The following is a 14,093-nucleotide window of genomic DNA, read 5'->3' as shown; positions in this document are numbered from 1 at the left end:
ACTGGAAGATGTTAGCTTCCAGTGCAGTTTGCATGCAGTTGGGACCCTTCCACCGTGATTCGAAAATAATGGCCACATTGGGTTGAATAGTCCAGTATGGAAAACTCTGCATGCAAACTGTTTTTGGAAGCTAACATCTTCCATGAATGTTAATTTGGTGCATCTGTTTTGAATGCAAGTTATGTATCCTGCCTACAATAAGTCTCTACACACTGTAGGGGAGCGTGAAGCGGAAAATATATTGGTGTGTAGAGTAGAGATGTTGGGAGTTGGAGGTGCCATGAACAGAGGTCAGGGCCCGCCCCCACAGCCCGGCATTCCATAATAAGTGTAATCAGAAGAGGCCATTACTCACACACCTCTGCCCCGGGTAGTGTAATCAGAGTAGAGGTACCATAAAGTGAGAGGTCAGAGGTCAGGGACCGCTCCCACAGCCCGGCATTCCATAATAACCCATCAGAAGAGGCCATTACTCACACACCTCTGCCCCGGGTAGTGTGATCAGAGTAGAGGTACCATAGAGTGAGAGGTCAGAGGTCAGGACCGCCCCCCCAGTCCGGCATGCCATAATAAGTGTCATCAGAAGAGGCCATTAGTCACACACCTCTGCCCCGGGTAGTGTGATCAGAGTAGAGGTACCATAGAGTGAGAGGTCAGAGCCCCCCCCCCCCCCCCCCCCCACAGCCTGGCATTCCATAATAACCCATCAGAAGAGGCCATTACTCACACACCTCTGCCCCGGGTAGTGTGATCAGAGTAGATGTGCCATAGTGAGAGGTCAGAGGTCAGGGACCGCCCACCACAGACCAGCATTCCATAATAACCCATCATCAGAGGTCATGACTCACACACCTCTGCCCAGGGTAGTGTGATCAGAGTAGAGGTGCCATAAAGTGAGAGGTCAGAGGTCAGGACCCACCCCCACAGCCCGGCATTCCATAATCACCCATCATCAGAAGAGGCCATTAGTCACGCACCTCTGCCCTGGGTAGCCCTCGGAGTATTTGTTGTTCATGCAGGAGCCGAGGGCCTGTAGCACCGCACAGCTGGCAAAGTTCTCAGAAGCAATGAGCTCCAGCCCATAACACTGCCGGTGCTTCTCCTTCCGGATTATGTCATATACCTAACAGGAAAAAGAGAAACCGTAATGAATGACTTTAGCTGACAAAGCAATCTGACCAAGCCCAGAGAGGGAGGGAACGGCCCGCCACCTAGCCCATGAGGAAAGGGAGGGACGGCCCGCCACCTAGCCCATGAGGAAATGGAGGGAACGGCCCGCCACCTAGCCCATGAGGAAATGGAGGGAACGGCCCGCCACCTAGCCCATGAGGAAATGGAAGGGCGGCCCGCCACCTAGCCCATGAGGAAAGGGAGGGACGGCCCGCCACCTAGCCCATGAGGAAAAGGGAGGGACGGCCCGCCACCTAGCCCATGAGGAAATGGAGGGGCGGCCCGCCACCTAGCCCATGAGGAAATGGAAGGGCGGCCCGCCACCTAGCCCATGAGGAAAGGGACGGACGGCCCGCCACCTAGCCCATGAGGAAAGGGGCGGCCGCCACCTAGCCCATGAGGAAAGGGACCACAAGCTAGCCGATGAGGGGAGGGACCACAGTGCATGCCAGAAGTGAAGCATGGCTCTGACAACCAGGAGAGTCCTTGGCAACGGGGGACCGGAGGACAGTGGGGGAAGCCTCTGAAGATTCTAGAAGCTCCATCCCCTTAGGCAAGTATGTGCTCTCTTTAACCTCCTTGGCGGTAACCCCGTGTGTGACACGGGGTAAGCCGCCGGAGGGTGCCGCTCAGGCCCTGCTGGGCCGATTTTCATAATTTTTGTTTTGCTGGACGCAGCTAGCACTTTGCTAGCTGCGCCAGCACTCTGATCGCCGCCGGCCCCTGCCCGATCGCCGCTATCTGCTGCGGCGCGGGCCCCCTCCAGACCCCAGCGCTGCCTGGCCAATCAGTGCCAGGCAGCGCCGAGGGGTGGCCCGGGACTCCCAATGACGTCCCGACGTCAGTGACGTCGGTGACGTCATCCCGCCCCGTCGCCATGGCGACGGGGGAAGCCCTCCAGGAAATCCCGTTCTATGAACGGGATTTCCTGATCGGAGATCGCCGAAGGCGATCGAAGCGGGCGGGGGGGATGCCGCTCAGCAGCGGCTATCATGTAGCGAGCCCTCGGCTCGCTACATGATTAAAAAATTTATTTTTTTTTTTAAAAACTGCTGCGCTCCCTCCTGGCGGTATTTTTCATACCGCCAAGGAGGTTAAGATCAGTTAGCCCATTCAATGCTACAATAAGAGGAATGCTTGATCTGGAAAGCCCAGCCATGTACAGCAGCTCACCACCACAATGCAGCCAATACATTCCTTCTGTACAGAAGACTGATCTCACCTCGGGGTCGTTTGTCTCCAGAGGTTCCACCACCATCTTGTTATGAGAGGCCCACAGGTCTGCCTGGCCGCCATTAAGCACCGGGGAATCCGCCATCTTCCTGGACCAGCCTGATCACTCCTGAAAAACAAACCTCAACTCATTAGATCGCGTTACTGGCAGGGCTGCAATGTGGAGCTGCCTCTGAAGAGGACCTCATTCATCACCTGGTCACCAACCCAACAAGCTCCTCAGGAGATGGACACTCCAGCAATGCTGATCTCTCTACTGAAGTCTGAGTAATATAACTAGAGGACTGCAGGAGTCGGAGTTAATGAGGAGAATGATGGTCATGGGATCGCACAACAGTCACAAGCTCTCAGCCATTATCCTGTTCTTGGCTCATTAGGATGGTGGGGACAGAGGGAGCGCGTATCCTGTGTGCAGGAGGTCACATGGACAGATAATTACACTGCTGGCAATGTTGTGCATCTTGCGATGGTATTGCAATGCAACCTGCAGTGTTATGAATGGGCTGTCAGCTGAAATCATGAAACCTGTTCCATCTCTGGTGACAAAAATCTAGTGTTGCTTTAAACCGGACCTGAACTCTTGCCCAAGACAGAAGGAGATCATAGAGAAATGCACCCTGTATGTATTTAGAGAGTTTAGCCTGTCTAATTCCACCTTCTCTTGTGACTAAGCACAAGTTGTAATTTGATCTCTGCCGTGTCACATGACTGCCCGGGTAGATAAGCTCATTTGAAAGCACAGGCTGTTAATTTGTCTACTTCCATGAAAGCAGGAAGTAGAAACAGTGCAGATTTATTGCAGGATTTGTAACAAAGAAATGTTTTTTGTTGTTGTTGCTTTTCTTTTCGAGCAGGCTTCTGTCTACCATGTGTGCACACTTACAGACTGGATGGAATGACCACATTTATCCAGTGCTGACACCCAATCCCAGAGCTTGTACAGCTACATTATGTGACAGCAGCAGCTGCAGTCTGTGACCTCACTCTCCTATAATGGGATTATTATTCGGTTACAGAACTGCAAACCCCGACATCACTCAGGGACAGGACACAATAGCAACCACATGAAGATAGCTTAAAGGGAAGCTAAACTGAGGGATATGGAGGTTTCCTTTTAAATAATACCAGTTGCCTGGCTGTCCTGCTGATCTCTATGGCTGCAGTAGTGCCTGAATCACACACCTGAAAAGGATGCCGCTAATCCAGTCTGACTTCAGTCAGAGCACCTGATTTGCATGCTTGTTCAGGGGCTGTGGCTAAAAGTATTAGAGACACAGGATCAGCAGGAGGGGCAGGCCACTGGTATTATTTTAAAAGGAAAAATCCATATCCTCAGTTTCGGTTCCTTTTAAAGCGGTATTGTCACCATAAAAATCAAATTTCAACAGCAACTGGTCTGAGTGTATTAAGTGATAAAGATACTGATCCTGCATTCAAAACTTGCAAAACTTTTTCTGCTGTTATGGTTTGTAGTTATCACATACTTTAGGAGCACTGACCCTAGTGCCAAACGGTTGAATGCTGGGAGTTCTTTTTATCTATAATATATTCCTCCTCTTCCATTTATTTCCCTGCCTAGCTGCTTATCAGAAACACCCTCTGATTACTTGTGTTTACAAGCAAGGCTGAGGCGACACAGTGATTGGATGTGTAAATAATATAAAAAAAAAAAAAAAAAAAAAAAAAAAAAAGACAGTGCCGTTAGTATACACCTCAGTGGGAGTGTCGGAAAACTCTGGGAGGAGGGCAGCTAATGAATACACAATGAGCAAGAGAAGGGAGGGAGGAACAAGAATCAGGGAGGATATGATGTCAGCATTAGCTTGGCAAGATGGCCACTGCCTAGAATAGTATTTTCTGCTTTTCCTTCATAAAATTCACTGGAATCATTACGTGGATAGCACAATACATCTGTTATGTAAGAAGTAGTATTTATCTACTTATATATGTGTTTTTATTTCTAGGCTAGCATGGGTGTCGCTTGTTCTTTAAGTACTCCTTAAGGCTTTGTTCACATCTAAAATCGAAATCACAAACACAAGCGTTTTGGTGAGCGATTTATTTTTTCCCCTCCTGGCGCTTACCTGCACACTACGATTTTGTGTTAAGCGATTTTCAAAGCGCTTTTGCAAGAGTTTTTTTTTTTTCCCCACTTCCTGACTCGGAAAAGGCCTTTGAAAGGAAACCTGAAGTGGCAGGCATATGGTGGCTGTTTTTGCATCTCTTATTAAAAGGAAATATCAGCCAATTTAAGCTAGGCAAGCTATACTTACCCGGGGCTTCCTCCAGCCCTCGCAGCTGCTATGTCCCTCATCCCAGCTCTGCTACCAGCAGTCGGCCCGGTGTCCCCGCCAGTGCAGAGGTAATTTGGGACACTTCAGACTATCTTTAAAGAGAGTGAAGCGAGAATAGATCTCGCTTCAGACCTCATATATAGCAGGGGCATGTGTGCCCCTGCTAAAACGCCGCTATCCCGCGGCTTAACGGGGGTCCCTGTCCCCCCAAACCCCCTCCGTAATGCGGGGGAGCGCTTCCTGGTTGGGGCAGGGCTAACCGCCGCAGCTCTGCCCTACGCGCGTCTGTCAGCGCGTATCTCCGCCTCTCCCCCGCCCCTCAGTCTTCCTTCACTGAGAGGGGCGGGGAGAGGCGGCGATGCGCGTCTGATAGACGCGACTGGAGGCAGGGCTGCAGCCGTTAGCCCTGCCTCCAGGAAGAATATTTCTACGACCAACTTGCCGACCATCTTTTGCGGGGGGTGGGTTGGGGGTGAAGGGACCCCCGTTTAGCCGCGGGATAGCGGCGTTTTAGCAGGGGCACACGTGCCCCTGCTATATATGAGAGCTGAAGCGAGATTTAGTCTCGCTTCAGTGTCTCTAAGGCAAACTTCTGTTTTGCATAGTGCTTTAGTTGGGGGCTTTTTTTGGTCCTTTGTAACCCCTTACACACTCCTTGGAGTTCTGGTTCATCATGAGCTTGCGGGGCGGGATCTGTAAATTTAGGTATTTTAAGTCCTACCCCATAGAGCCACATTAATCCATGCTGTGCACTGATGAGTCCCAACCAATCCAAAACAGTCTCTATGCATGTTGTATTATTGTGGCTCTGGACAAATTAACAAGCGGACATCATTCCATTCCAGCGGCTCTGGAGGTGTGGCTAGCTTACAGTGACACCAAAGCAATTATTTGCATCAGCAGTGATGCATTGTAGGAGACATCGTATGCTCACTCCAATCTGAACTATCGCTAATACCTTCTGTTTTCTAGAAGGCAAACTTGTTTTCCATAACATTTTAGTAAGAGGCCTTTTAGGTCCATTTTAACCCCTTACACACTCCTAAGAGTTCTGGTTCACCATGAGCTGTTGGGTAATGTTTCCATTAAAGGATACCCGAGGTGACATGTGACCTGATGAGATAGACATGTGTATGTACAGTGCCTAGCACACAAATAACTATGCTGTGTTCCCTTTTTTCTTTCTCTGCCTGAAAGAGTTAAATATCAGGTATGTAAGTGGCTGACTCAGTCCTGACTCAGACAGGAAGTGACTACAGTGTGACCCTCACTGATAAGAAATTACAACTATAAAACACTTTCCTAGCAGAAAATGGCTTCTGAGAGCAGGAAAGAGATAAAGAGTCAATAGTTCATAGGTTTTAGCTCTGGCATACTTCAATGAATGTGTCATTGAGCAAAAACAAAAAAAAAAAAAAACCAAAACTTAGATTTAGGCCTCTTTCAGTGGGACGTTAAAGTCGCACGCTATAAAAAAAAGCAATACAAAGTCTGTGCGACATTCACAGTGCTCACGTTGTGTTGTGTGTAACATGTAGCAATATTTAGAAAGTGCTGCATGCTGTGCGTTTAGCAATACATTTGCTGTGTTGTGTGTGTTGCACATGCTCAGTAATTTCTTCTTTTTAAATGTAACGCATGCTCCATTTTCGTTCCATCAGTATGCAACGAAAAGGGCACACCAAGAGACAACGCAGTGCAAAATAACGTCAAATTTCAGAACCTACATGTGCTGCATTAGGGGCACGTTGTGCAACTTTAACGTCACATCAAACGCAACCTCCCACTGTGAAAGAGGCCTTAAAGGGAACCTTAACTGTTAATAGGAAAAAAAAAAGTTTCACTTACCTGGGGCTTTCCCAAGCCCCCTGCAGCCGTCCTGTACCCTCTCAGCTCCTCAAGTGTCATCAGGTCCCCCTGCTGCAACTTAGTTTCGTTTTCGGCGACTGCCAGTCGGCTCCCGGCAACGCGTCCTATTGTTAGCCTTCCCCGCTGTGAAGCGCATCATGTACAGGCGAAGTACGCTTGCATGACGCTCTTCACAGCGTAAGTGAAGCCCCAGGTAAGTGAAACTTTTTTTCCTATCCACAGTTAAGGTTCCCTTTAAAGATAAAAAAAACTGAGGAATATCTTAAGTTATTTTTAGGAGAATGAGCTGATCCTCTGCCTCTAATTAGCCATAGCCCCTGAACAAGCATGCAGCAGATCAGGTGTTTCAGACTTTAAAGTCTGATCTGACAAGACTAGCTGCATGTTTGTTTCTGGTTTTATTCAGATACTACTGCAGAGAAATAGACCAGCAGGGCTGCCAGGCAATTGGTATTGATTGAGGGCTCGTTCCCACTGTTGCGACGCGATTTCGGCCGCATTCCGACGCTTGTAAAAACGCATGCGGATGCGTTTCCACATGCGTTTTTACCCGCGATTTCGCATGCGATTTCGCATGGCAGGGTGCCATGCGAAATTAACCATGACACTGCCAGGGCTAAATGAAATTGAAAAAGGTGCGAAATCGCACGCGAAATCGCGGGTAAAAACGCATGTAACAAACGCATGCGTTTTTACTATTAAATACATTAGCGGCGATTCGCACGGATTCCCGACGCAGGCGAAATCGTTGGCTCTTTTGTGCGTTTTTTTCACGCTGAAAAAAAACGCACCTCAACAACGCTACAGTGGAAACAGGCCCATCCACTTGTATTACATGTGCGGATCTGCATGCGTTGGACGCATGCGGATTCGCGATAGTGGAAACGAGCCCTAAAAGGAAATAAACATGACAGCCTCCATATACCTCTCTCTTCAGTTCCCCTTTAAATGCAATTTTTCATTTGCTGTGGGGGTAAAATAAAAATAAAATAAAAAGCATATCGCATTTTGTTGCATGGCCGCACTAGCTTGTGTTTGAATTGTACACATGAATTTCTGCTCAGACATGCAACTTGCATAAAATCTGAATGCAAACTGCCATTTCTTGTCCACCTGTAACCAATTGGCAGAAAGTTGTAAAATCAACAATCTATGTTGCTCCTATGGGTGGGCAGACACACCTGCAGACTTCTCAGACAAAGTACAATAACAAGGAGTCATGAAACAGAGAAAACAGGAAAACAGCCATAACAACACGACTATTGCTGGGACTCTGCACCCTCTGCGAAAAACAGCTCGAGTATAGCGAGCAAAGGGCACGGACCTGGAATACCGCTGCCTGCAGATCCTGTATAATCCTGTCTGTATGGCCCATGCAGACAGAGATCCTGTATAATCATGTCTGTATGGCCCATGTAGACACAGATACCCTGTAAGGCAGTGGTCCTCAAACTAAGGCCCGCTGGCCGAATGTGGCCCCCTGAGGCTTCTTTAGCGGCCCCCCACGCAGAAAATGTATTACATATAGATGCGGTCAGCTACATCTTTAAATATTGGTGTTCCGCATATAGAATAGCAGTGCTGGCACCACCTATCCACATGGAAGGCAGAAAGCAGTAATTCACTGGTTTCCAATCAAATTCCACATCAGGTGACACTGCTGTCCACTGCAGGTTGTCACCTGGGCATGCTTCCCTGTCTGGCCCGCAAAGCCTTCTACATCATTTTATGTATACTCCGGCCCCCAGCCATGTGAAGTATGTTGACCCGGCCCTCGACCCAAAACGTTTGGAGACCCCTGCTGTAAGGCAAGCGCACCCAATCACACGCCATCTGTATTATAGTTCTATCCAGATATCTCCCAGTTACCTGTGCGGGGTCAAGCTTACCTGTATGACGTCTTCTTCGGTCCGTCCCTCGGCGCCTCCCACAATGCGGTCCAAGCGGCGGTCACGTGATTACAAACCCTTCCTCCTTCCGGGTTGAAGGAGGAAGTGTTTGTAATCACGTGACGTGCATGGAGCGCATCGTGGGAGGCGCCTAGGGACGAAGAAGACGTCAGACAGGTAAGACAGACCGGCTTACTGGGAGATATCCGGATATCTTCCGGATCAAGATTTGAGCATCACTGTTGCTGATCCCATTAATTACAGTGAATGGGATCAGCGATGTGATTTGCCAAAAATGCGTGCAGCAGTGCGATAGCGCATCACACTGCTGCACAGCGCGCATAGGCTGCACACCAGAAGTGCACACGGGGTGTGTATAGTGTGAACGAGGCCTAATCCTGTGTCTGTATGGCCCATGTAACAACAACAACATTTCTATAGCGGTTTTCTCCCATAGGACTCAAAGCGCTTAGGCTCTCTCAGATTCAGTAATTAGTAGGATGAAGTATTCACACAACAAAAGTTATATTTCTGCAAATGCCAGACTGAACTGGTGGGTATTCAGTCTGGATTTAAAGGGCAATTGAAGTGAGAGGTATATGGAGGCTGCCATGTTTATTTCCTTTTAAAACAATACCAGTTGCCTGGCAGCCCTGCTGATCTATTTGTCTGCAGTAGTGTCTGAAAACACCAGAAACAAGCTTGCAGCTAATCTATCAGATCTGTCAATGTCAGAGACACCTGATCTGCTGCATGCTTGTTCAGGGGCTATGGCTGAAAATATTAAGATACGATTCTTTGTGCGATTCGATTAAATCCGACATGTCCGGGATTCGATTCAATTCGATCTGCCATTGCAAAACAATGGCGAATCGAAACCCGATCAGACACGTCTGATTTAATCGGATCGTAAATAGAATCGTAATCAAATCGCACAAAGAATCGTATCGTGTAGATGGGGCTTAATACTTTCAGCCATAGCCCCTGAACAAGCATGCAGCAGATCAGGTGTCTCTGACATTGACAGATCTGATAGATTAGCTGCAAGCTTGTTTCTGGTGTTTTCAGACACTACTGCAGACAAATAGATCAGCAGGGCTGCCAGGCAACTGGTATTGCTTAAAAGTAAATAAAAATGACAGCCTCCATATACCTCTCTCTTCAGTTGTCCTTTAAACAGTGCAGGACTGGCGTTATGTGGCAGTGACGGGGTTGGTTGGCTAACAGTCTGGCAGCAGTATTCTGTATCAGCTGTAGGCGGTACAAGTCCTATTTTGGAAGGCCGGTGTAGAGAGCATTACAATATGTAGACAGAGAAGGGAGGAGCGCAGAGCATAAAGACACACACCACCAGGCTGCACACACTGTTATGTACCTCATACCAGCAAACAACAAAAACAAGCTGTGAATATTAACTTTTCAAGGTCAGTATACAGACTGGAGCAAAGTGCGCTGAGACGGGCCAGAATGTACACAAAGGTCAGCTGGTAGAAGCCGCGCAGTGGGTCTGACCAGGAGTCCTGCCCTGAGGCAGCCATACTTCTTACTAACTCGTTACAACTTCAGACACAGATTTTAGAAACCACATGATAACCTAAAATCACTGACATGAGGCAGCATAGCTGAAAGAATTAACAGCAGTCTGGCTAAGGAAGCATACACACATACAATTTAAATTGGTCAATACTTGACCGATTTCACAACTTCCATGTAGTGTGAGGGTGAACAGACTGACTATTATGAGCCGATTGTGTAGGTAAGCTCTCATACTACATGGAGGTGGTAATATAAGATGTGTAACAGGCTTAAAGTGTACCAGAGAAAAGTACACTAAAAGATCTGATACTTGCCCGGGGATTCCTCCAGCCCCATGAGCAGCGATGCGTCCCTCGCCGTCCTCCCCGAGTGCCTCCGTTCGCCTGGTATCGGTCCTGGTAATCTGGCTCAGTCACGGCAGTTGGCTCTTCCGCGTATGCGTGGTCCCTCTGCACATGTGCAGAAGAGCCGACCGCCACAACTCAGCCAGATTACAGATATCAGGCGAGCGGAGGCACTTGGGGAGGACGGCGAGGGATGCATCGCTGCTCATGGGGCTTGAGGAAGGCTCGGGTAAGTATCAAATCTACTAATTTGCCCATCTCAGGTTTCCTTTAAAGCAAACCTCCAGACTAAAAATCTACTCAGCAGCAATGAAAAGGCTAGCTGTTTCTTTAACAGGTTCACAGCATCAGAACTTTGTTTTTCTTACCCAAGCCTCATTTTTAGCTGCAAGGAAGAAAACTGCCTGGGCATTTTTCCCCTGATGCTGTGCAAAGCATGATTAGATTTCTTATATTGTTCTCGTTGCCTAACACGCGAAGCTGGGAGGGGTCAACAGGACTCAGGACAGAACTGTGTCTCATGCTCCCTGTCACCTCTTTTCACCCAAAAAGATGGCTGCCCCCATGAAAAAGATGGCAGCCCCCATGAAATCACAAACATTTGCCTGTTCTTTTAAAACAGGGTGGGTAAGAGATTATATTGCCTATTTTAAGTAACATAACTTAACCACAGTATGTTTCATTATGGTTAAAGTTCCCCTTTAAGCACCATGGTGATGTCCAGGTACCGGGTAGCTTTTGCGCCCCATGTCACTTTCCACCTCCAACCACACATTTCCTGCACTCATGTAGTTTTTGTGTTGAGAATTCACCACTGGAGCTCTCCTCAAGTCCCCCTCCCCCCATACAAAAACCCTCTATTTGCTGAAAAATAAACTAACTTTTATCTAAGTTCACTCCCTCCTCTCCACCATGGAAGTGGAGGCACATCGCCATGGAAACAGGTCAGCCCACCATTAGAATGGCTGCTTTGTGATGTCACTGAGGTGAAGGGCCTGCACTGGCGTTTCATCACACCAGGGATTACGCACTGCTTGCAGATAAATAGAGCCACACCGCCAGACTCAAAAACAAACACTGCACAGTGCTGCTTCCAACTCCCGCCTGCTCAGCCATCCCTCCTAATAAGGTCTCCTCTCCCAACCTTTTTCTTAAAGTGGAGCTGAACTCTAGCACAGGACAGAAGGAAAACGGAGATAAATGCACCCTGTATGTATTTAGAGAGATTAGCCTGTCTAATCCCCCCTCATCTGTGACTAATCACAACTGTTATTTGTTCTCTCTGCTGTGTCAGCTGGCTGCCTTGTCAGAGCAGCTAATCGGTAAACACAGGAAGTTAAACCTATGTCTGCTTCCATGAAAGCAGGAAGTGGACACTTCAGATTAATTGCAGGATTTATATCAGCTGTAACAAAGATATGTTTTTCTTTAAAGGTTATTATGCTGTTGCTTATCTTTTAGAGCAGGGAAGTACAGTAGTTCTGAGTACAAGGCCGCTTTATTAACATCAACTTTCAAAACTCCAGGCAGCTCCACATACAGTACAATGGTATTGCCAATAGAGACCAAGACACAGTTGTGTCTAATGTGACAGGCAATTATAGTATTGGGCACAGCTCTGGGTGGCTGCCTGTGGGACACAGAGACACACACACACACACAATCAGCCAGCGAGGATCAAAGTAAACAGAGGCCTAGCTAACGCTTTCCCTATCTCCAGCAAGCTCCATCTCTTCCTCTCTAATCCAACCGAAGACAGACTGGAACTTGGGTGACCCTGCTGCCTATTTATAGGGGGTGGGGGGGGAGGGGGGGTCCATGAGGTAGTCCAGGCTGATTGGCTGCCATGTGCCTGCTGACTGATGTAAGGGGTCAAAATTTAGCCCAATGTATGGGGGCGTGTCTAAAACCGCCATGTGATCGCCGCTTGTGGCAAGCATGAATACCTGATCTTCACTGAATAGTGCTCGCTGGCGAAATGTTCGGACCATCTCTATCTAAACCGGTGATGTTTTGAGCGACGAGCGATCGTTTCCATGATCACACAACTTGGGTAAAGACACGTGATCTCACGAAAGTCATTTAGCGCCACGCGACAATAACAACCGCCACGGCAGATCAGATCTTTATGATCCCAGATCTGCGCAAAGTAATGCGATCACTTGACTTCCCATTCGCACCCATCGGGTAATCTTGCGTAGCTTCATATGACATCGCCCACAGGAAGGAAGATCGGGCAGCGCTCGTCACTGGAGGATGTTGTTGGATCCCTCCTCCTGCATGTATGTAGCATTAGGCACATCAATTGCACACAACTGCAGCACAGAGCAGCTCTATCTAATCAGCATTACTGGCCAACAGAGGCCATGGACCAACACAAAGGAGTTTGTGCACAAAGTGCTCTTACCACTTACGGATTGCTGCGGCTGGCAGGATAGTGCTACCCACATGCCACGTTATTAGCTGATGCCCGGGGAGACAGGTTACAGTGGCACCTCTGCCTCTGTTGGATGGTAATGCTGATTGGACTTGCTGCACCGTGCCACATCAGGACTCTGAATAGGAGATCCCTTCTTAGTGGCACTGGTGGCGAGTGGCGCATGTTTAAATGGCTAAGTGACGTCATCTAATTTTTATCCATATGCTCTTTTTATTTAATTAGATTTAATTGCTATAGGAGCAACCCAGTTTGGTTGATTGTGCCAGCCGTCCGTGCATTTTCCTTACTGGTACAATGTGGCTACTCCGGTGCCCGGCCCAGCATACAAGATGCCCCCTCTGATGCACAGCCAAGCAGACAAGATGCATCCTCCCATACCTTCCAACCTTCTGAGATAAGAAAGAATAACACCTTTAAGACACACCCCCAGCAATGCATACCATAAAGAATTCATAAGCAAAACATGTAGATTTATAAATTCAAATCGCACTGGTCCTTTTTATCATCAACACTTTTACTCAGGGCTGTGGAGTATAAGTCAGAGCAATTTTGGGTACCTGGAGTCGGAGTTGGGAGTCGTTGATTTCATAAACTGAGGAGTCGGATGATTTTTGTACGAAATCCACAGCCCTGCTTTTACTTTGTTAAAATTTGAAAATAAATAGATGAGAGATTTAGAGGCAACATCAGGCAAAAAAAAAAAAAAAAAAAAAAAAAAAAAAAAAAAGTAAACTATCAGCTTTACTCACCTGGGGCTTTCTCCAGCCCCTTGAAGCCGACTGTCCCACGCTGACCGCTCTCCGCCACCGTCCCGGACTCCCCACGCGCTGTTCAGTCCGACCTCGAGGTCGTCCTTATTGCGGCTGCGTGAAGCGCCGCTGTCAATCATGGCCACGTTGTCCGCAGCATACTGCCCCCCCTTTTTTTTTTTATATACACGATTCCCAATGACTGAAAGGACAACTATCGCAAACAATTGTAAAATACATATAAGAAAATTTCCCCCAGAGTGTACTATAAATTACTTTTCTCCTATGCTACTGTCACTTACAATAGATAGTAATAAGCTTGCAGATCTGACAGGATTTGGACTAGTCCATCTCCTCATGGGGGATTTTAAGCTTTTCCTTTAGAGAAGCACTCTATGAAAATAATTTATACAAGAATGCCGACCAGCCTAACTACTTGCTTGCACACTATGGTGCCAGCTGGACTGAGCAACTGTCATTCACTAAGCACTTTTTAAAATAAAGAGAAGCCTGAGAATCGCCCATGAGGAGATAGAGTAGTCCAAAACCTGTCCAATTTTTACTGCTTA

At 47.8% G+C, this 14,093-nt stretch overlaps 1 protein-coding gene across 2 annotated transcripts in view; it reads right to left on the bottom strand.

Annotated features, from left to right (window-relative positions):
• SHMT1 (serine hydroxymethyltransferase 1) overlaps positions 1-14,093 on the bottom strand; it is a 48,206-nt gene that overhangs the window by 24,678 nt on the left and 9,435 nt on the right. Inside the window, exons 1-3 of one of the 2 annotated variants that reach the window (XM_068243525.1) lie at positions 2,599-2,670; positions 2,393-2,512; positions 978-1,123 (exon numbers count right to left, since the gene is read on the bottom strand). In XM_068243525.1, the coding sequence (XP_068099626.1) occupies positions 978-1,123; positions 2,393-2,488 (242 nt within the window). In that variant the 5' untranslated portion in view covers positions 2,489-2,512; positions 2,599-2,670. Of the gene's footprint in view, positions 1-977; positions 1,124-2,392; positions 2,513-2,598; positions 2,671-14,093 lie in introns of those variants that run through there. The other variant, XM_068243524.1, reaches the window with a different exon arrangement.

The sequence above is a fragment of the Hyperolius riggenbachi genome, chromosome 7, assembly GCF_040937935.1.
Source record: "Hyperolius riggenbachi isolate aHypRig1 chromosome 7, aHypRig1.pri, whole genome shotgun sequence".
In the NCBI taxonomy this organism is placed as follows: domain Eukaryota; kingdom Metazoa; phylum Chordata; class Amphibia; order Anura; family Hyperoliidae; genus Hyperolius; species Hyperolius riggenbachi.
Note: the sequence above shows the minus strand (reverse complement) of the source record. Positions and strands in the feature narration are given on the sequence as shown.